The sequence below is a fragment of the Prionailurus viverrinus genome, chromosome D2 (genome assembly GCF_022837055.1).
Source record: "Prionailurus viverrinus isolate Anna chromosome D2, UM_Priviv_1.0, whole genome shotgun sequence".
NCBI lineage: Eukaryota > Metazoa > Chordata > Mammalia > Carnivora > Felidae > Prionailurus > Prionailurus viverrinus.
The window spans coordinates 70,239,661-70,264,381 of NC_062571.1; the positions used below are offsets into that span (position 1 = coordinate 70,239,661).

Here is a 24,721-nt window from a genome sequence, read left to right on the forward strand (position 1 = left end):
ATTTTCATGTTGCCTATTCTTTTTCCTAAGAAGGTAGAGGATTCCCATTTGATAAGGTGCTAATACTGTAATTAGTAAAACTTAAAATTAGAAAAAAAATTTTATATTGATCATATGGTTTGTTTAAGTAGAATTTCCAAGTTTCCTTCCACTGACAGAATTGTGCCTTTGAGAGAGATTTTAAGAGGACACCTTTTTATTAGTGTTTAACTCTTCTGGAGTGTGTGATAGGAATCATCTTTTATCACTTAACTGCCTGGTTTTGAAAGTTTTATTGCGTGTTGTTATCCATGTGAAATAGTGATTTATATTGTTATCCCTTTGGTCTTCTGTTACCATTTCTTGTTTTACCCTTGCACATAGGCGTGACGTCCTAGATCTGCAGAGATTATGAATAGAGACATGTACTGGATTACTTATTCCTTCTTACAGGGGTTAAAACGTGACTGCATTCTGTGGCACACTGCGTAGCATTCTGCCCAGGTCACTTCATTCAATGAGCCAACATGGGGATTCCTTCTTTTTTCCCTTGGGAAACTTCGCCATGGTCCAGAAGTTCTTACCATTTTAGAGTTTTCTTGATCTCAGGCCTAAAATTTCCCTATTATTTAAACGATCCTGCCAGGTATTCATAGGCCAATGCTGAAAAGTCCTAAAAATATAACCTGAAGTTCTCTGTTGCATTGTTGGAAACCTTTCACCTAGAAGATGCTGGAGATTGTGGTGCTGATAATAATAAAGATGATTATCATTTACGCAGGGAAGATTCTCCCTTCCACCTCTGTTGTCCACCTCAGTTCCCCATTCCACTCTCCCCCAAGTCCCCAACCTAGGTAACTACTGTTATTAATTCCTTTTCTTTGTATATATACAAGCAAATACAAATGTACATTTTTCTCTCTACCTTTAATATCAACAAGATGGCATACGATACAAAAGACAACGTAAACTATGCATACTATTCTCTACCTTCTTCTCTTCACTTTTCAATTGATCTTGGAGAGCAATACACAAAAGAGTCATATAGATATAGATATAGATATAGATATAGATATAGATATAGATATATAGATATCTGAATAGTATTCCATTGTACGAATGTACCAAATTTATTTAATCAGTCATATGTAGATGACTTTTGGTATTGCATGTGGTGCTGCAATGAATGACTTTGAACTTTGTCATTTTTCATGTGAAAAAAATAAAAAACAGAATTCTTCAAAGAGCATGTGCATTTGCAATATTGATAATCCTTTCACAAATACCCTCTATGGGGGATGTCCCAATTTACACTCCCCTACAGCAGTGCATGAGAGGTCTGGTTTACTCACAAAATGAATTTTCACTTACAACATGAAGTGTCAGACTTCTGGATATTGGTCAGATTGATTGGAGTAAAAGGGTAGTAGTTTTCATTAAACTTTTCTCATGAGTGAGATGGAGTGTTTTCAGAAGCTGTTTTTATCCTGTGCCAGTTTTGGGGTGGTAAGGAGGAGGGGACTGCTCTTTTTCATATTAACTTCTAGAATTCTTTATACAAGCATGACTCATTTTATTGTACTTCAAAGATACTGTGTTTTTTACAAATTGAAACTTTGTGGTAACTCTATGTCAAGCAATTCTGTTGGTGCCATTTTTCAAAATGCATTTGCTCACTTTGTGTCCCTGTGTCACATTTTGGTAATTATCAATATTAATTGAATATGTCAACCCTTTCGTTATTATTATATTTTTTATGATGATCAGTGATTATGACTCATTAAAAGTTCAGATGATTAGCATTTTTAGCAATATTTTAAAGTAAGGTAGGTACATTGTTTTCTAGACATAATGCTATTACATAGTAAATAGACTACGATATAGTATAAATGTAACTTTTATATGTCTTGAAGATTAGCCCAAGTTCAAAATAGAATTTGCAATTTTTTTTTAGTTTATAGTTTGTCTTTAGACTTTGTTCAAACACTAATTTTATTTTATCTTTGTTCTATATTTAGCCATTCAAAAATATTTATTTTTTGTGTGGTTAAAATCATCTATTTTTTACAGTTTTACATTTAGAATCATAGTTAGAAAGTCTTTTTCACCTTGGGGTTGTAAATGAACTAAGGTAAATTTATTCCTGGTTGTTTTATCTTTCATGTTTTTACCTTAAATGAGAACCTTTCTTCCATTACATCTTCTAACTGGCTGTTGTTTGTATATATGAATTGTTTTCTGTATTTTAATATTTCAGCTTGCTATCTTATATCGCTCATTATTTGCAATTTCAGGTTAGTTTCTTGAATTTTTGAGATACACAATTACATCATTTGGAAGTAGTGATAGTTTTTCCTTTAATGTTATACTTCTCACTGGTCTAATTATGTTTGCTAGTATTTTAAGTAAAATGTTATTTAATAGTAGTGCTCACTTTTTTTTTCTTTATTTTGAAAATCACCTTTATTGAGGTATACTTGACATGTAGGTGACATATATTTGACATATGTGACTCTATATATAGTCTGCTTATTCTTTGTTCCTTTGGTCCTTATTTCTTGCCTTCTTTTGAATAAATCACAAAGTTTTAATATTATGTTCTATCTCTTGTATTAAAATTTTAAGCATACCTCCTTGTGTTATTTTTTAGTGGTTTCTGTAAGGGAGTACAGTGTGTATCTTGAAGTTACACAGTCTGCTTTCAAACAGTGTCATGTTACTCCATGGACAGTGTCAAGATCTTACATAGTAGAATTCCATCCCACCCTTCATATCCTTGTTGTCTTATTTTTTGCTTCTACAAATGCTGTGAGTCTCATGACGTATACTTAGAAAAAATCTTCTGTATCTACCCAGATATTTACTTGTTGGAGCTCTTTTTTCCATCACACAATTCTTAATTTCCACTTGGTGTCTTATCTTTTCAGTCTGAAGAACTCATTTTAGCATATCCAGTTGGACAGTTCTGCTGGCGATGAATTCTCTCAGCTTGTATCTCTCTGGGGGAAAAAAAAGGACTTTCACCATCATTTTTGAGTGACATTTTCACTGGACATTGACTTTGGGTTTGACAGGTTTGTTTATTTTGCTACCATTCTGCACTTTAAAGTTACAATTTTATTGTCCTCTGGCGTCCATTGTTTCTGGTGAGAAGTCAGCCATCATTTATGTCATTTTTATTCTGTGTATGTAATGAATGTTCTCTTACCCTCTAGCTGCTTTTCAGATTTCCTATTTACCTTTGTGTTTCAGCAGATTAATTATGTTGGACTTAGGAGTGGTTTCTTTGTAGCAGGTGTGAACTTGCTGGTGATTCACTGAGCTTGCTGGACCTATGAGGTGATCTCTTTCATCAGTTTTGTAAAGTTTTCAGTCATTACCTATTTAAATATTTCTTCTGCCCCATTGTCCATCTTTTCCTTTTTGACTCCAATTGCAAATACGTGTTAGGTTTAGGCCATTTAATATTATCCCACAATTCTTGTGGGCTTTGCTTTTCTTTTTTTCACTTTTTTGTCTCTATGTGTTTTGGTTTAGGTACTTTTCATTGATCTCCCTTTAAGTTTATGGGTTTTTTATTTGCTGTTTCCAGTATGTTCTTAAGTGATTTTAATATTATTTTAAGTTACATTTGGATACCATATTTTTTGTGCTATCATTTCTACATATTTGGTTCATTTTTATAATCTACTACTGAAATTCCCCACCTCTTCATGTATATTGTCCATCTTTTCTACCATGTCCTTTAGCATTTTTATCATAGGTGTTTTAAAGACCCTGTGTGATACTTCCAAAACATGGATCGTCTCTGAGTATGTGACCATGGGTCACATTTTCTTGCTTTTTCATGTGTCTTGTAATTTTTGATCGTGTGCTGGATATTGTAAATAAAAAGAGCAATAGAGAGGGAAGTAAGTAAAATTTAATCCAAGAAACCCCACAAAATAAACAAAAACACCACTCTCTTCTTTTAGGTTTCCATGTGAAGTGGTTAGGTCAATCTAACATATAATTGAGCTGTGTACAGGCTCTTTCTTTTTTGCAGTTTCAGCTTAATTCACAGCCGTAGGCTTTTCCTCTCAGTGGTGCTTGAGCTTTGAGCACTCGTGAATTTCCAGAGATCTCTTTCTGCTTTTCAGCCAAGCCACCATCTTTTTGGTTTGTGGGATCTCTTTCTCTGCTTTATACTGCTAACGTTTTGAGTCTCTGGGAAGTTCTCTTTGCTCTCCAGTCCTGATCTTGACTTTCTATTATCTTGGGAGATTTCTCTCTGCTCCACTTAAACTAAGCCTCAGAAAATTAGTTGCCTTACATTCTTTGAAGATCCAAAATGCTTCAAAGGGTTTACTCCCAGCTTTGCTGCTCCCCTCTCCCACTCCAACCTTTGGTGGCTGAAATGCTGGAATGCCTCAGATAGGTTTCTATCAGCTCTCTTGTCCCGTCCCTATCCTACAATATGCAAGGTCTCAGAGCACTTAGCATGGGCTTCTTTTAGCTCCGCTGCCTTGCATCCCACCTTCAGAGGGTCAGCTGCCTTAGATTTGGGGGAGGTTTTGCATAGCCCGGGGGAGCATCTCTCTCAGCAATTCTACCATGCCCCAAGCACTCATTGATGACCCATAGGAAAGCATTGGTTTGCGGACCCTATATCTCACTCTGTGGCTCAGGTTCCTTAAAATCCTTACATGATGTGCCAGCCCTGATGCAGACCTTAGAAGTTTGTTAGAAGTTTGGCAGGTTTCTTCTTACCTACATCTGCGGAGGCTTATTCTACTCCTCCAGGAATGAGAGTAGCCATAGGTCTCTTCTTTGTTATAAAATGCTTATGATTTTCTGGAATGTTTCACTTAAGTGCCTTTTTGTCATCAGCTCTCTGATAGGTTTTAAAAATTATGAATTTGTAACTTCTCCAGCTTGCTTTGTTTGTTAATGTGAAACCAGTGGTCTCTTTTGACCTTCTGTATTCTTTAGGAAGCAGAAGTCCTGTGTTATTCTTTAACTACCACTGCCTCTTCTTCTTCTTTGAACAAACTATGCCTAGGAAGGCTTCTGCCGGCAGCTCACTTACACCTGTGTCCACATCCATCCATTGTTTCAAACAAAGCATATAGATTTAGGCTTCAGAACGAGTCTCCCACCTTTAGAAAGTAAATTTTCACTGGTGCTTTTTGAGCCCAGCTGTTGTGGAGACCTCTTATCCTTCATGCATTTTGTCACCTTCTACCAAGTGGCTCTGCATGATCTCATCTCCTTTTGGACAGCTCTCCACATATTTTGGGATCTATGAATGATATCTGTTGTCTGGTTTTGCCAAGAATAGAGGATTCAGAGTATATTCAGAGTCTTGTTTCTCATCCACCCACCCACCTACCCTACCTCACCCTAGAGGGGAAGGAGAGGGAAAATGATGACTTAAAGGGAACCTGTTAACTTATGCAGTGATATTCTTATTGCAAGTCCCATGTAATCATTACAACAAAGCATTTTTATTTTTCTTATGCGGATATGCAGACCGAGACTCAGAAAGTTAGACACCCTCTCTGCAGTCACAGAGATAATAAAGAGCAAAACTGGGATTTAAATCATAGTTAGTTTAACTCATACTGTTAAATAATGTGCTGATAATGAAGCACATTATCTTTGAAGCTTCTATCTTATATTACTGCCTGAATTCTTTTTAGAGCTTAGGATAACATATACAGGTATTTTCTCTTCTAGAGACAGAGTAAAAGAGTGAATGGGAACCTAAATGCTCAGAAAATGTTAAGACTCAAAGCAGAGGAACTTAAGTTCAGATATAATAAAAAGAGTCCAAAGAAAAAGAGACCAAAAATAAGAGGCAAAATTGAGCCCCAAGAGCCAGAAGGAACTGGAATGGAATGGCAATCAAATCTTTATATCAGGAGTTCAGGTGACAGTTGGGAGCAGAACTGACATGGCCGTGTTGGGCCATAGGTGTGTGAGGTCATCTTAAAGAGCTGAGGCAGCAAACCCAGAGTTTTACATACTGGAGGAATAGATTGCTGGGATTCTCAGTAATAATTGTTACTATAATCAGAGCACTTATTTTTCCTTAATTCTTAGTACATGCTAGGCACTGTACCAGTTGTCTCATGAACTTTATCTCATTTAGACCTGAGGTACATAGGGATTCAAAAAACTTGCTTTGTAATCGCAACTAGAAAAAAGGGCAGAGCTGGGATTTGAACCCAGACTCATGAGATGCCCAATTTGGAGGTCTCTCCGATTTACCATATCGTTTCTTCAAAGGACAAGAGAATTAGAGTAATAGAAACTAGCCCCCAGACTCAAAAATTAACATGTATAAAGAATATTAAATGTATACAGAGCAGAAATAAGGAAGAACGGAAAAAAGAGTGACCTTCTCAGCTTCACGTAGTATGAATGAGATTGGGAACACTTTGGTTCATGTTAGACTTTGGAGGAATCTACTAACATCTACCTCTGCACGTGATTAAGGCTACCATTCCTAAATAGTAACTCAGAAAATTCTGGAGTGGGCCCCTCAGATGATTAACAGTTGGAAAATTAGATGAAGAAAGGTCCTGGGACCGTTTCCTGTGACGGAAAGTTGTGGAGTTGTTAAGCGTTTTCAAGTCTGTGAAGAACAGTTATGCCAAGTATGGGCAGCAGGTGTTGTTGATCTGTACTGTATGTGGAACGATAGTGCCATAGATTTAAGTTTAATGTAGGGAAATAGTTCCTGACAGTAGCCAGTGACTTTTGGTAAACCTCATTTTTGAAAGTTAGAGCACCTCCTTCCTTAGGTTTTTATAAGGTGCATTTAGTGATGATGTGAGGGAACAAGGCTGACTGGAGGACTCTCAAGGTCCCTTTTTGCCCTAAGGTTCTATTATTATTGCATATTTATAGAGCACCAAAATTGACTGTGTTCTTCTCATTGAATAGAATTGCATTCAGTCACTGTCCAGGGCCATCACAGTCAAAATTAGACAGATCAGCAAATCAAGTCAAAGGTTAGTAGGTACACATCTAACTATTTGAGAATGTGTATTCTCTTCAAGAATTAGAGAATGACCTAAGAGCACGGTGAAAGATCTTCAGTGTGAAAACCTCCACTGAGACTTGTATTAAGTTCCTCTAGGTGTTTTTGTAAAAAGAAATAATAATAAGGAATCCTTTCTTAGTGTCTATTAAGCAAACCTAATTTCGAATTATTATCCTCAAAACTCCTAATTCAGAATGGAATGAAGGAAAAGAATTGTACTTTATTGCCAAACTGTTTTAAGTGGTAGATAATATTCTGTTATTATTAACTTGATAACTTTGAACTTCTCTGCCCACGGATGATTTAAATTCAATCCACACTTGATCTTAGCCAAAAGGCCGAGAAGCGATTGATTTAGATTTAATCCATTCTAACAGCTGAACTACCAAAAAAATTACATTGCTAATTTAAAACTAGCAAATAAAGTTCCGTATTTTTACTGGAAAAAAAATGGCAAAGTCCATCATATATGGTAAAAATTAACAGTTTAAGTTGTCTGACTTTTTTTTAAAGTTTATTTATTTTGAGAGACACAGAAAGTGCAAGTGGGGGAGGGGTGGAGAGAGAGGGAGAGAGAGAGAGTCCCAAGCAGGCTTTGCACTGTCAGCGCAGAGCCCCATGCGGGGCTTGAGCCAACAAACCAGGAGGTCACGACCTGAATGAAGTCGGACGCTTAACAAACTGAGCCACCCAGGTGCCCCAGTTGTCTGATTTTGTAAGGAGGAATGGTCTCATATTTTTTATTTCTTGTAACCCCACTAATCATTTCACACTTTTTAATCTTTTTATTTGGAAATAAATGCAAACCTTCAGAAAAGTTTGAACAATAGTACTAAGAACATATGTATACTCTTTACCTAGATTTACCTGTTAGCATTTTGTTCATTTGCTTTACCATTTGTGCATGCTTTCTTTCTCTACTGATCTTTTCCTTTCTACATATATGTCTGTCTTTTCTGAACCATTTGAAAGTAAGTTGCACACATCATGCATCTGTTCATGTTTTTAAAGTAATGTTATTTTATTCCTTTCTTCAAAGTAAAAGTATTTTTTGGCAGTGCCTGGGTGGCATCCGACTTTGGCTCAGGTCGTGATCTCACCGTTCGTGGGTTCAAGCCCTGCGTCAGACTCTGTGTTGACAGCTCAGAGCCTAGAGCCTGCCTCAGACTCTGTGTCCCCCTCTTGCCCCTCCCCTGCGCTCTCTCTCTCTCTCTCTCTCTCCCAAAAATAAACAAACATTAAAAAAAAATTTTTAAAGTAAAATTTTTTTTTCTCAGATAGCTCCATTATTTACCAAAACATAGAGGCAACTTGAACTATCATATTTCACCTTGTTTTTGTCCTGTTATCTCTTTTAACTGTCACTCATGAGGTCCTTTTCATGCCTTGTATCTGGAATGCACTATTTTTTTCAGATTGTCCTTTAATAAAATCTGAAGACCTGACACAGACACTTGTTGCCACAACATGTAATATAATATACAGCTTTGTCATGTGATGTATTACAGACTCTTATAGTGCCAAATTCTTGTTGTATAATTTTTATTGAAGAAAACTCTTTTTTTAATGTAAATACATGTGTTAGGATAACAGAACTAATTAGATCTCTGTTTGGTAAAATTACATGGTTTTTTACCTTTAAGTTTGTATATTTTCCATTTCAGCTTGATGTCGATTCACAGGGCTAAATTTTCATGTTTGGTTATTTCCCTCACAGTAGCTTATGATTCCACAGGTCCCTGACCGGATTTCACTGAAAGAGTGGCTACGTGAGATCCAGAATGAAGATACAGCTTCTGGAAAGGGGAATGAAATTCCATTCAAACAAAAATAGGAGGGGGAGGGGATTAATCTATTTTAAGTGCTGATGAACAAATTGAAATTATTTTCAAGTTGTAAAAATTTTATTACTCTATTTTTACTGATGTAATTTATCAATCCCTTTAATGTCTGAGATTAAAACCAACTCTGCAGAGATGAACTCTGAATATCCAAATAGTTTGAGATATGGAAGAGGTATAACTGTGGTAAAGTCAGTTCTCTACAATTTTCAGTGAATGTTGAAGACACAGAGCCAGAATCAATTTAGGCTCAGGGGGAATGATGGTCTCACTCCTCAAGTGGAATATTTTGTGGACAGAGATACCTGTATTCCTGGAAGGACCATAGTTCAGGCAACAAACTCAAAATGCAGCACAATGTTGCCTTCTTCATGTAGCCACTGAATTTTGAGTTGGAATTTTATTAGAAAGCCTCATTCTCCTCTGATGACATGTAATCCTGTCTGTTAGCATTTTTTTCCTCATGTGCTTATTAGTATTAAGTAGACTACGTGCTTGCTTTATGTTAGACCACTGTCAGAAAAACAAGACAGAATTAGTTTCAAGAATATTTTTCTTTCTGTAGCACCCACACGCAGGATGTGTGATCTCTAGTAATTCTTATTCATTTGAAATACAGCAATTTGTTCCTGTCAGTAGAGGATAGGTTTGTTGTTTTAAATTGCCAGGTTTTGTTTCTGTTGGCATGTTCCCCAATACAAATTGAATGGCTGACAAAAATCTATTTGTATGACAGTTCAATCTAGATAAGTGCCCTCTGTTGCCTAACGGTACAATTTGGGGTCTCAGAGATAAAAGCAAACTGAATGCCAGGCTTGTAACAGAGCTTCTCCATGCAGATAACAGAAGTAATCCATATTCCTGAGGTACACAAATCAGACCAACAAAGAAGAAATGCGCATGCACGTCATATCGTTTGAAATGGTGGGCTTCTAGCTTCTACATAATAAAAAATGGGAATATCTAACTTAGGAGAACAAAAATCTACCTCGTACGAGCTATGCCTAGATTTGGAATGAAAGAGAAGTGGGGTATTGACTTATAAAGTTGGAGAGAGCTCTGTTGCTTAGCATTGTCCCATCGTATACAGGTTTCCCCCGCTATCAGAAAGTTGCGTGTTCCTAGGAGACCTTTCGTAAGCTGAAATGATGTAAAGCGAAAGAAGCAATTATCATTGTTATGTGGAAACATTTTCTAACACTCCCAGACCCAAAGAATAACCTCTCTCAGGCTTTTCCGATACCTTAGGACACATCTTGCTAACAGGCACACGGAATAAATGGAGGCAAAGCACAGAGGCTCCCAGACACAGTTCAGAGCTCTGACAGCTTGACGCCCGGATGCTGTGTGCTCTTCCTGGGGAAGGAGCTGGTCAGGGCCGCTTTCACTGCTCAGGGTGCGAGCTGCCTTCCTCATGGCTCACTGAAAAACAAATGGTGAATGCTCTTCTCTTTTCGCCTTTTTTTGTAAAATCAGAAACCGTCTTCAGATTTCTTCTGGTTAGCAAAAACAGATACTAATGTAGGCCTCTAACTGAAGTGTCATGATGTGAATTTTCCTGAAGCAAGGTACACCTGTATTGGCTTTTGTCAAATTTTTTTGCTTTCTATTTTAACATGCCTGTTCTGAAATACAGTGTATATTTAGACAGTGATTCTTTCATACTTTTGATATTCTACAAGAGGTAGTTTCTGAAGGGGTCTCCTTTACCTCCCAAGATGAGGAACTGAAAATTTGTACCTTTTCTCTCTTCCTTAAAACATGTCAGGCTTACTATACAGGTATCTCTAAAACATAATTCACTTATAAAAAGAGGGATGAAATATATGGTAACAATCGTAATAAGGAAGGAATTGGGACTAGTTCATAAGGTAACAGACATCCTGGAAATATGGCTAAGAGCCCCAGTTGTAGATATTCTGAAAAATAATCCATAGTGCTTGGTGATTTATTGGATTTTAGGAGTGGATTTGAGAATAATTTTTACATTTTTATCTGAAGAGACTGTGTGCATGGTAAAACCATACATCAAACTAAAGAAAACAGGAGGAGCAGTATATGAGAAGGAAAATGCCCTAATGTGTCTACATTAAGTCTGAGATGCCTTCAGGTTATCTGAGGTACCCAGAAGGGATTAGATTTGTAAGTAGAATATGCAGAAAACACGTCTTTGCCTGCTTCTAGGTAGTAGTGAGAACCGTGGGTAAAAATGAGATCATTCAGATGAGTGAGAAGAGATCCGAGGATGAAGACCTGGGTCAGACTGAGAAAGAAGCTATAATGAAGGAGACTGAGAAGGATAGGCCAGACGAATGGGAGGAACTCCTGTGGAAGACGGTGCCGTAATGCTAAGGGGACGGTGGGCAACAATGTCCGTCCGATGCTATCAAGAGATGAAATGCAAACAGGACTGAAAGGTGGCCATTGGAGCGAACCTTGGTACAGTTGGAGCAACACAATTAATGATATCGTATTAGATTAAAAGTGAAAGTGTAAAATAAATATCCTTAAGTCCATACTGATACCAATAAATGATTGGATAATGATTGAGTAGACAGATCTTTTGTACAGAAGAATGCCAGATGACTTATGAAGATACCTCTCCCTGAAGAAGGTAGAGCATAACTCCCCACTTCTTTTTTTTTTCAATTTTTTAAATGTTTTATTTATTTTTGAGAGAAAGAGAGAGAGAGAGAGAGTATGAGTGGGGGAAGGATAGACAGAGAGGGAGACACAGAATCTGAAGCAGGCTCCAGGCTCTGAGTTGTTAGCACAGAGCCCAACACGGGCTCCAACCTGTGAACCATTAGATCATGACCTGAGCTGAAGTCAGATGGCTCAACTGACTGAGCCACCCACGCACCCCATAATTCCCCACTTCTTAAACGTGGGCTGTGTATAGTAAGTACAGTGTAGGAAGGGGGAAAAGAATAGCTTTTCAGTGGAGAAACATGGCAAACACTCCCTCAGCCAGGCATCAAGGGCAACATCATTAATGATACGTCAATGTTGATAGTATGTACCTTGGACATGATCTGAACCAAATGGCACTTTTATCTCTTCGGTCTTCCTCCCCAAAACATAATACCCCAGTTTAGTCAGGAGAAGAACATCAGAAGGATCCTAATTGAAGGGCATTCTACAAAATACCAATCCTCTTCAAAACCTGCAAAATCATCAAAAACAAGGAAAAGTCTGAGAAATTGTCACAGCCAAGAGGAACCTAAGAACACATGACTAGGAAATGTAACATGGAATCCTGGATGGTATCTGGAACAGAAAAAGAACCTTAGATAGTAAGAAAACCTGAAAAAAGTATAGTTAATAATAATGTGTAATAATGAACTATTGATTCATTAATTGTAACAAATGTACCACACTCATATAAGATGTGAAAAATAGAGGAAACTAAGTGTGGGTTACATGGGAGCTCTACTATCTTTGCAACTTTTTAATAAATCTACAACTGTTTTTAAAGTTTACTTCAAAAACATGGACAATGATTTTGTCACCTCGGAAGATATTGGTGATCCTAGGGAATCCTATGGCATGGTAGGAAAGCATCAAATTTGTTGGAAGTTGAGAAGTGGCTGGGTCATGAATAAGTTAATTGAGTTAATGCTCATGGAATACTCTTTCAAGAGGCTTGGCCAGGAAGGGAAGGATAAAAAGAGGCTGGGCATGAGCTGGGGAGTAGAGTACTGGTGGAAATAACATTTTGAAGTATAGAAAGCTGGGTACACTTAAAAAATGTTTATGTTCTGAAAGGAAAGAACCAGTAGAAAGTGACATGCTGAAAATATAAGAGAAACAACAGTTAACTGATGGAGTAAAGTCCCTAAGTAGGCAGGATTTTATTCTATTCAACTGAAGATGGAGAGTCTTCTAGGAGGAATGTGTTGTTTATGAATCAGGTATGAATATTTATTATACTTTATAGTCTGGGGGTCACCCTTATAGGGAAGTAATCTTTACAATGTTTCCATAGAGAATTTGGGCTAGAAGAACTTTGTTTTATTGCCTAAACATCACAGTTTTATTGGCTATATTCATAAGGCATTAAAAGGCATCTCTGAATTATGAGAACTGTAACTTCACTGTAATAAACAATCTGTCCCAACATGGATTCAACAGGAAGCACTAGGGGAAAAAATACTGTAAAAATTGTTTGCCTGTGAGATAGCTGGTTCCAATCTAAAATTATAGAGCAACTATATAGGGAGTCACTAGATCCCATGGATAAGGAAGCACTTCTTAACACATCTTAATAACCAGTTCAAGACCTCTCCTGCCATGTGGGCAGATTATTGTTGCTTTATGGTGGAGCCTCTGAAGATTAATCTTAAAACATATCTAAGTTACATATGTGATTTACCATATGTGTGGTTGTGACTCACCCTAAAATCAGATGTTTTTGTGGTTTAAAAAAATTTTTTTTTTACATTTATTCATTTGTGAGAGACAGAGCACAAGCAGGGGAGGTACAGAGAGAGAGAGGGGGAGACACAGAATCCGAAGCAGGCTCCAGGCCCGGAGCCATCAGCACAGAGCCCGACGCGGGGCTTGAACTCACAAACCGGGAGATCATGACCTGAGCCGAAGTCAGACGCTTAACTGACTGACCCACCCAGGCGCCCTCAAATCATACATTTTATTCTATGAAATAAAATATTCTGCCTTAAGGATTTGTCACCTTTGAAATTTCAAATTTATTATTGTCAATATTCCAGATGTCGACAACAGTGTATAAGTAAAGGCTTATTTTTGTTTACTTTGAAGGAGAGTGACAAGAAACAAAATCTACGAACTAATCAACTTTGTAGTTGATGATAAATTCGTAGAACCAGGTGAATGGTGCAGCCAGACCTGCCTTGGGGGGGCGGGGAGCAATAGGATGGTCCCTGCCTGCCGTAATGTTTTGTTAAAATGAAAGGTGGTATGGTAAATTAAAAAGAGCGCTGACATTGGGAAACACATTCTGTCCTTCCTCTACCTAGTCTTTGCCAAGTATGTGGCCTTGGGGAGATCACTCATCTGGCTTAGAACTACTCATCTCTAAATATGGAAGGCTGGTCTAGATGAGGCCTCATATCACTGTCAACTATAGGATTCTGTTACTTTTGAGACATCTCAGTGTCAGTTACAGAATCATTGAGATCATTTGCTCTTGAATGTCTAGATCACTTGAAATTATGGCTTTGGACAGATTTTCAATGAACGATTGCCTTTCCTTCCTAATGCTAGGCAGATTATGTAGGGAAACCTACATACAACTTAATTATATCTTTTGCATACTTTATCCCATTAGTTCTTTTAGAAACACAAATGAAGCATCTGTTATATAGCATCCATTTTTCAGAGTATCATTTTTCTAGTAGTGCATAGAGTATTTGTATGTCATTATCAAACAAGAAAATATTTTGACATTTTGATTATTTCAATTATAGTCTATGGAGTTGTTTTATTTTATATTCAGAAAGATTTTAAAGAATTAGATTTCCTCCACTGAAAATTTACACTATTCCAGATGTTGACAACAACACCTGGGCATTCTATCATGAGCTGATTTTCTGAATGAAGTAACTTAATTATTGATTGACAAGCTAACATGATTTAAGACACAGCCACACCATGTTCAATAGCAGTGTGAAAGTCATAAACTGCAAGCATGTGCAAGCAAGTGGGGCCATGATACTAACTCACATTGCATTTTGAAACACCAATGCTAAACTTAAATTTTAAGCTTAAGTTTAGAATTGCTGGAGGAGGAAATGAAGAGGTACAGTTACATGATTTCTGGGCTCTCCGTTTTGCAAATCATTAAATGATGTAACAGCAATGTGGTCAGAATTCCTAGTATAAATAAAAGTCTATTCTAGCATTGTGAGACACAAGTAGACTTATTATTCCATATGGATTGCATATGAGTTTGCGTGAGTCTAGATGTGTATACATACATATATAACCTCATTATATGCATACAAATATTCACATATTCATAATAGCTAAATTAAAAAAAATAAAAGTGGGGTAGAGTGTAACTCATTATTTACAGCCAAAACATAAATATCCATTTGAAACATGTAAACTGTTTTTGAAAGTATAAGCAAAAATAATAAATGAAAGTGATTATAGTAGAAAGACACTAGTTATTTTTTGTTTTTTGTTTTTCAAAAACATTTAAATGTCTTTTCCTGGTATAACATGGATTATTTCAGCGTTCTCATGTTAACCTGCTTTTTCAACTGTTGGTAGCCCAGGAGCAGGGCATGTTAGCATCTTCCCTCTGCTGGCTTGCATATGGTCCATTGGCCATGAGTTTATGATAGATAGAAAGTGTGCTTTCCCTTTATTAATGCTACAGTATTGGTGACATGTGGCCTGTGCACTTTCCAGTGAATGAGCTTGACCTTTGACTCAACACAGTCCCTTGAGCAAGAGCAAGCCGTGTTTGGTGGAATGATTATTTAGAAAAAACAGATTGGAACCTACTTTCTCTGCTAACATTAAAGAAATGCAGTGAAGTTTTTCCCACTGAAAATCATCCACAAATTGTAGCATCATAAAATAGAGAATTGGGCAAAAAAACGAAACAAACATACTAGAATTACTTAACTAATTACTTTAATTGTTAGTTAAATAATATGAACTTTTTAAGGTTACTTTTGGTGTATATTGGCACATCATTTTCTGGGGAAGATGCGCTAATTTATACTCTCAGCCCTGTATGTGTACCGGTTTTATTGCATCCTTTCCAATATTACCAACTAATGTTTAGTTGAACATCTTTCACAAGGTTAGCACATATCATGTATTATGAGAGGCTTCCGTTTGTATATAATATTTAAATTCACACAACAGCCCTGAGAAATAAATATGGTCACTGTTTTAGATATTGAAGAAAGTGATCTTCAGAAAACTTAATTTGACCAAGATCACATACTAAAATGTTATCTCTGTTCTTTGTGTTCAGTGCCTTGCGCTTTTTCATCCTAACTACTTCCCAAGAATCTAACATTTACCTAACAGTATACTTTGCCTTTACCTAAATCATGTAGTATCTTAAATCATCTTTGCTAGAAATTAATGCAGCACAGCGAACACTGTGATGAATGAAATTTCATAACTTTCTTCTCATTTTTTTTCCTCCAAAATGTTAAGTTTTCTGTCCTGGATTGATGAGCTTTTTTAAGTCCTGGGTCAGGGGTGGAGTGTGTATGAAAAGCTGAAATTGGTCATGAAGAAATAGAAGTGAGGTTAAAAATGGAACGCTTTGTGCCAAAGATAGACGCATTTTCGAAAATACCATCTGGGCATTACAGAAGTATGCTATTATTTAATTCAAACCAGCTAGAATTCAGCAAGAAATGAATGCCAGCAATTATATGACTAGCTAATAAATATAATTTCATGGTATTCGGTAAGATACCCCAAAGTGTTAATTGTAACAGGAGCAGTTAAATTCTTTATACCAGTTAAATTCTTTGGCTATGAAAGCATAACAGTTTTTAATCACCTGGTAACTTTGGGCATTATTAAATATATGGAGATTGGATTGGAAGACACGGTAGAAGCAATGGAAAAGTCTGGCCAGACTGGGTAATTTGTTTTAGACCTATGGAGAAATCTATTAACCATTTCTTCTATAGACCAATTTGATTAGGAAGTAGGACAAGCTGTTCTTTCATTACTTACCCAAACCATACTGCACTTTGTATCAATTATTTGGCTGTCTGCAGCACATAGATTAGAATAAAGGGCTTTCTTAGTGTTTGTGAATGTTGCGGATTGCTGATTAGTAATTAAAGTACTGAATGAAGAAAATTAGGCCAAAAATGAATGGCAATGAGAAAGTCTTAATTCTGTGATACAGATGTTAGAAACAGATTATCTTGAGCAGCCCATTCAACGCAGTGACATTCTACATGGCCATGGAGTGCTTGCCTTCCATGTAAAACTCAAGTCAAATGCCTTAGAGATGGTTTCCTCTCCCGTGCCTTGTGATGTAGCTGTATGGATATTAATTTAGTGAAATATCCTGTCTGCCAGGTGTGGGAACTAGCTGATTTTATTGTAATACCAGATCATTACTTAATTCATATGCAACAGAGTGCAGCACATGGAAAGCATTATAAATCTATTTACAATGTGGCTGGTCTGATGATAACATTGTATTAAATTCCCAGGTGAGGCAATTTAAGCAATTGCTTTGCCATGTGCACGCGGTGGAAATTAAATTCTCATATACACTTTAGTAATAAACCAACTGCATTGTTATGCTTATGCTAGTGGTGGGTTGTAGAATCTTCACTCTGACTATGTATATACCCTGTTTCACATGTAGAATCATATAGGGGGCTGCACCACAGATCCCAGTTCTTAATTAGTTTCAGCTCAGTTCATTCATTTTGTTTCTAGTTTAGCAGTGCCTGTCCAGAAACATATTCAGTTCAGTTGGGAAACATTAAGGCTTGGGTCAAGTAGACAGATTGTTTCAAGCCAAATTTCCAGACAGAACTGGGCAAGTGTATCTGTTTGAATTTGGCTTTAAGAAAATCAGCCAATCAGTATGCATATACCAAGTGAAAACTGCTTGGAATTTGAAATTCTCACCTTCATAACCAAAGACTCATTTTTGTCATCAGTTTAAAAAAGGCATTCAAACTTTCTGTCTCTGACTTTTTAGGGATAATAATCAATTGTTAATTTGCCGTATTTTTTCCTCTAATTCTGTAGATTTTTCTGCCCAACTGCATCTGGTCCACCTAAGTGTAATATATAAGTTACAAAGAATAAGCTTTACAAAAACACACACTAAAAGTGAGGAATGCTCTTATATTTAATTCTGTGTGTGTGTGTGTGTGTGTGTGTGTGTGTGTGTCTGTGTGTGTCTGTGTGTGTGGCAAAAATTGTCAGTTGAAGCTTCCCACCCTTATGGTACAGACCTGAAATTGCAATAGATTACAAACTGCATAGAGCTTCTGTCTTCTCCAGAAGCCACATATAAAGCACCAGTAGACAGTGGTAACTGACAACTAAGACTAAAAATGTTGACAATTTCTTGATTTGCCTGGTTAGCTTATGTATAGAAGTCATTAACTATTTATAAAATGCATTATGAATTGGGTTCCTTCAAACTGTAGCTGAGTGTGTGACATTTCCAGCTCAAATTCTCATGCTTGCATTTGGCTAAAGTACAGATTTTATACAACTGATAATAAAGTAAAAATATTTTAATCAAGATACAGTAGGTGTTTCAGTTTCATTAACTTTAAATCATCTGAATTAAAATATTCATAGTACTTAGTAATGTAGAGTGAGGTTATTAAAAATTCCACAAAAGGTAAAATTATTTATTGATGCTTTGGAAGGAAACTATCGGTACAATAAGCAGTTTGTCATTCAAAGGAATTTGCCTTTTTTGGTATTCAATCAGTTTAGTGATGATCCTGCAGGCTAAATTATGGCTGATTACAACCAGCTTACTTAAAATTTCAAACCACAAAAATATTAGGAGAAAATACCAATGTCAGGCATTTAAATGCAACTCTCAATAAAACAGTCTTGATCTTAAAAATATATATATTTGTAAAATGATATTCGAGGGTAAAGAGTTCGATTTTCTGCACCGACTGTGTCATTTTCATGAGGAACTATTTCTGATACTGGGAATGAGTTTTTTTATTCTTTAAGAGAAGTTAGTTCGATCAGAGAACGTTTCGTAAACTCAGCATATCATCTGCTTAATTACATCCAGAAAGCCGTCCAAATGACCAATGTTTACCGTCCCAATAGTAAAGACTGACATTTATAGAGACCACCCTTCAACTGCGGATAAATCCTTATTTCTCCTCTGTTGCTGAGTGTGTACACTCTTAATTGCTGGTTTTCAAAAGCAATGAATTCTCACCAAAACAAGATTAGATATTTAGGGATACATGTTTGTAATTTTCTTCTTCTTTTGAAGTTCAGCAAATCAAAATGAGAATATAATGTGATTGAACAATCTATGCCAATTTGTTGGTATTTTGGTGAAAGGGGAAAACACAAAAACAATCTCCGTATGATATTCTCGCATACTGTGGAATGTTTTAGTCCCCCATAGTGATAAAATGAATAATTAAAAAGGCAGCTCTGATACCACGGCCTGTTTAAAGGTTCTCATTTCCTTTAATGCTGTAAAATACTTTTGCTTAGCTAGTTTGGAACTACTGTAGTGGGGATCTCCAAATGGGCAAAAGAAAGGTTTGGCTTTATCTAAATATTGTAGGAAGGCCATGAGGTGGACTGACCTTGCAGTTCAGCATTTTTCGAGATAATTCTGTATGAAGTCAATCGAAATAATTAACAGTCGGTTCGGTAAATACAATAAGAGAAGCGAGCTTAATATATGCTGTTTGTGGTGGTGAGAAGTCTGGCGTGTTCACAAAATGAATGAGTTGGCTCGCTCCTGAATTGTTAAGACATCTGATATAGATGTCATTACTGACCTCAGGCTAATGACTTAACTTTGGTACTTTGTCCTCGGCAACGTTGTTGGTTTTATTTATCTATTTACCGACTTGCTACATCTGCTCAGGTACAGAGACACCCTTGCAGCAAAGAAGGGGGACTTGGGGTAGAGACTCAGGGCAGAGAAGGGAGGCCATCATCTCCTTTCTGCTGAAACATTTTGCAATTTTTGCATCTTTTTCCTGGGTGTATTCAGAGGATAATATGATGGGGAGGAAATTTTGTGTGCTAGAATGAGTGTAGGTTCTAGTTTCAGTTTAACCAAAGCAATCTTTAGAATTCTATAAGACTGATTTTTTTCCTAAAAAAATAAAGGGATATCTAGATTTGTTTACTTTTATTTACACTCCAGTCAGCCCTTTTCAACTAGCTTCTGCCAGAGAGTTAAGCCCTAATGCCCTTAGGCTTCTATTCTCTGTAATGAACTCTCTCTTATGTACCATCCTGGGAAGATTGAGAAAATAGTCACTAAAATAATTTTCTGTTTTGTGGTTCAGATAAGGAACCCTAATTGAGAAAAGCTGCGACTCGAAAATGATTCAAAATCTACTGGCTTTTCTTGCTAAAAGTCCTTTTAAATCCTAGTGTGATTTCACATTTAAGGCGGTGTGATCTCTATGTAGCAAAGCAGTGCTGTTTACTAGTATAAAAATCTAGTTAAAAATCTTGTTGACTTCTGCTTGAGGATTCTGAATAGTTCTTTTTAAACTACATTAATTTTTCAGATCACAGTTGAAAAAGTATGAAATCTTAAGGCCTAAACTGTAGACTGCAAGTGAGAATAGGCTACTATTTCCCAGCTGCCATTTTTAAATTCACTCTTTTTGCTTAGTCCAGAAGCAAAAAAAAAGGCAGCCAAGTAACCTGTAAATCTGCATTTGAGTCTGAAACGGTGATGCTGAAGTAGGATCTGAGGATGGCGCCCTAGCTTCGCAACTAATTTTCAGAGCCTTTTAGCTTTTCCAAATGTGTGTACGTTTAGATAATCCATGAATTGCTTATAGACATGTCCCTCTGACTTTACAGGTAAAGGTCAATTCCCATAAAACAAAATTTCACTGAGTGAAATGTTGACTCATAGCCCACTTTATTTACTGGGATTGAGAAAAGATGACTCATAGCCTACTTGCCTTTATGTACTGGGATTGGGAAATTTTATTTGTTTTAACACACACGCGCGTGCATACACACACACACACACACACACACACACACACACTCCCATTACTTTTCCTTCAGCTATAATTTGAGGAGAGCTTGGAGACCTTTAAGTTATTGTTTGGAAACGGGATAGACTTTAAAATTCCATCTCTTTCTGGCTACTAACATCACAATAATGAAGGAAATATAGATGAACTATTGTCTAAGCATTCCAGTGTTCAGTTGGAGTCATAATATTATCCCAGAATCAGAGATTTTAAAAGACCTATATTATATAGTTCATTTCCTGCCACAATTTTAAAGACCCCCATATACACTTGTTTTAATTACAATCTGGTGAGTTTTGCAGATATACAGCTATAAAGCTGTATTTCCTTCAGTTTGGTGGTCTTATTTGTATGGCTACATATGGAATAACATACCAGTTCTGATCCGTTTGTGAATATTAATGGAGTACTTACACAATGCAGAGTTTTCTTTCATTATTGGCATCTGAAAAACTTCTAATTTACATTAAACTTCTCAAGTTCAAGAACTCTACACAACTTTGCTTTGCAGATTTTAGCAAATAGGTTTCCATTAGGGGGCTCTCGAGGTTTGAGATGATCAGCCTTGATACCAATAATGCTTCGAAGCCTTTACTTTCTAACGTTCATCTCGCTCTCTCCCTTTTTGTTTTGTTTTATAGAAAAGGTCACGGATCGCCTACAGTGACGAAGTACGGAATGAGCTCCTAGGGGATGATGGGAATTCCTCAGAGAACCAGGTAGAATGCTAATCAGGAAGGCCCGGTGGGTGGCTGGAGGGTGAAGGAGGTCACTGGCACACTGGGCTCTCAAGCTGCTCCTTAACAGTATTAGCAACAACTCATGTGGAAGCGATACTGTTTAATGCAAAGCTGGAGTCTTAATCAACTTCAAAATGTTTCTTGGAGATCTTACATTTAACCCTTTACCTTGTGATCACTGTCTGCTATCTTTTAAAAAAATCTTTTCTTCTCCTTTCTTTATTATTTAGTACTTAAGGAATAACTTGAAACACACTGTTTGCAGACAAAGCCAAGGTCTTCACCTCAAACACATGTAAAAGGAATAAAAAAGTACATAATGCAGCTTTGATAATAATGCAGTATAATTAAATCAACACTTGCAGCAAAACAAATGAAAGTAAGCTTTCAAAATTCAACAGGGCAGCTCAGTCTCCTATTGTGGAGCTGCTTAAAATACATTCACCAAAATGCAGACTGTGAGCACCAGTGTGGAGCTCAGATACTCAGAGGTCCGGCCTCCGTCAAATAAGAAGAAGAATAGGAAAAGTCTCTTCTACAGTTTAATATCTGCATAGGCAAAAAATAAGATACAATTTCTTCTTAAAAGGGCCTTACAACTTGGCTGTCATTTCTCATTGGATCACACAGCAGTGTGATAAGTCTAATTAATGTCCCACTTCTTTCTTTGAATTAATACTGCAGACTTCATTAGTTCATGCAAATAATGTATATGACTTTTTTAAAAAGTCATCTCAGGGTAGAGATGACTTTTAAAATGTCACAAACAACACTAGTGACTTCCTCTCTTTGACACTTTTGGAGAAAATAAATGATGGGAACTTCAGAAGCAAGACCTGAGCGTGTTTATTCATATTCCTTTGGTTAGTATTGTAAAGGTCTTTACTCTGCCTAAATAAAAATGAACATAAATCATTCATGGAGTAAACCAAAACTTGAATAAGATAGTAAAACATAATATATTGGTACACATTGGAAAACTTGCATAATTGTACTTACCATTTCAAATAGATTATATTATAGGTCTATATATGCTGAAACTATATTACTATCTACTCCAATGTTAATATGGTAAACGGGATGACACTCATGGGATTAAGGCCTCCATCTATCCAACCCCCCAAAAAGGGGAGAAGAGTCATCAAGCTGATTATGTTTGTTTTGGGAAAGATCTCACCTTAGCCACTTTTTGGATGTTATCAGCTTGAATTTAGAAATGTAAACATGTTAAGATTTGACTTGGGATTTCAGCTTTCCTGATTGGAATGTGAGAACAGCTAAGGGGGAAAGAAAAAAAAAAAAAAAAAAACAAGGAGCACAACAAACATAAAAGGGTGGTGGGATAAAGGGTTTTACTCATAATAGATTAAATAACATGAGGATGAAAGAAAAAATATTGTCTTCCTATTTAAAGTGAGTTTTAGATTGTTCATATCTCTCGAATGAATGAATCATAATTTCATTTCATATCTTTACTGCGAAAAAAAGCATTCTCTTTTTTGCAGAAAAAGTGAATGCATAGTTCCCATGTCAATTTTTTAGAAAGCTATAGATCTTTCCCTCATATGAAACTACTGCTTAATATAGAGGAAATAGAAAGGAAGGGGGTGTTCCTGTCTAACTCAGACTCCTTTATTGTAATAGATGCTGTAGTACTGTGACAGGAATCTCTCTCTCTCTCTCTCTTTTTTTTTTTAAAGCATGTTCTCTTTTCTTAATGGACATTTTATGTGCCTAAAACATTTGCCTTACACACATACAAGTGTGATTTTTTTATGCCTAAAGAAAAATACTCTGCAAAAATAGATAGAGTTCATATTTTCTGAATTTTTCAAATTATATTCCTGTCACTTTAAAGTGATTTCGCAGAGATTTCCTCTGGACTTGTATAAATCAAACTTACAAATTCTGAATGTGCTTGGAGAACCTGAAGTTTAGTTATAAGGAGCTGTCATTTCAATAAATACAATATGATAAATTATAGTCATGAGACGATGTTACTGTTAGATTATGAGTTATGAGAACTTTTCAGTCCAAAATTCGAATTAGGTTTGAAAGTTCAAAGAGACCACACTTAACTTTTTGGACATTTTGTTGCCAACTGTAACAGAATTTCCATACCATAATGAAGTCATTAAATTTTGTTTGGGGGCTTTTTATCATAATGTATGAATTAAAATCCCTCAAACTAAAACACATCTCTCAGCCAGGAATGGTCACTTGAGAATAACTCTTTATTCTGCATCAGTATTCATTCAGACTACGGAATCAAAACAGAAGCCCTTTCTTTAAAGGAAGAAAAGATTTTAAGTTGTCTCTTTATATTAATTTTTGTAGCTCAAGGACTATGAAGATAGTTTCTTTTCTGGGTACGATTACCTATCATTTACATAAGAAAACATTGTCAGCCCAAAACTAAGTATATCTTCAAGTTAATTGTTGATCAGTTGATTTTTCAGAACTTCTTAGCCATATAGTAGTTAAGATAAACTTTTAATATAGAGAGAAATCTTGGAGATAAAAAAAAAATGAGACAAAAAAGCAGTATTTGTCTCATTGAAATTGGGATATATCTCAATTTTTAAAAATTATAGATCAGAAAAGGAAAATAATAAAGAATTATAGCAATGGTTACAAATAGGTAAAATAAACTACTGACTACTGACTATTTTCAATGCAACATGCACATCTTCCCTATAGTGGCTTCTTTGTAGAGATTTAGACAAATGTAAACGTCATAGCTATTATTTCTCATTCTGGCCATTTGTAATGCATTTTTTTAGGCATTTAAAACCTGATAGTTCATACGCATAATCTGCCAATTAACTATAAAGTATATTAATTTACTCTTATATAAACATTTCTGACATCATTGGAAATTTCAAGGTTTCAGCAATTAAGAATTTTTCAAGTGCATCTTTAGTGTCCCTCCTACAGTATACAATTCCATTTAATTCCAAATTAGTGGCTTTGTGTAAATTCATTTCTAATTCCATCTCATACAATCAAATATGGCTCGTCCCTAGTTTACAAAGAAGGAACAAAATCACCTACTTTGCACATTTGCGTCTTGGTGGGTCATCATCTTTCCAAAGACTATTGTCTTAGGCATTATCATTCTATTATTTTAAAATACCATGTTTTCCATTCCATATGGCAACATTTTAATTCTTTGAGAGAGTTGAGTTTTTGAAATGTAGTAGTGCTGTATTTAGAGTGGAAACTTTAATAATTATTACCTTGATTTAGTTTCATGAAAACCATTCTCAGGAAAGGGAAAGAAAAAAAATCTTACAGAATTAAATCCCCTAATCCTCTTTATAGTGGAGTATGATGATGTGGCACACAAAATGTTCCAGACTCTATTTTTGAACCCTAATAGTCTCTCAATTTCCATATACACAATGATAT

At 36.1% G+C, this 24,721-nt stretch overlaps 1 protein-coding gene across 11 annotated transcripts in view; it reads left to right on the forward strand.

Annotated features, from left to right (window-relative positions):
• VTI1A (vesicle transport through interaction with t-SNAREs 1A) overlaps positions 1–24,721 on the forward strand; it is a 359,148-nt gene that overhangs the window by 63,201 nt on the left and 271,226 nt on the right. For 10 of the 11 annotated variants that reach the window (XM_047826092.1, XM_047826093.1, XM_047826094.1 and 7 more), the window contains exon 4: positions 21,212–21,289. The exons of the other annotated variant lie outside the window; for it this stretch is intronic. In XM_047826092.1, the coding sequence (XP_047682048.1) occupies positions 21,212–21,289 (78 nt within the window). The remainder of the gene's footprint in view (positions 1–21,211; positions 21,290–24,721) is intronic. 11 annotated transcript variants of the gene reach the window in all.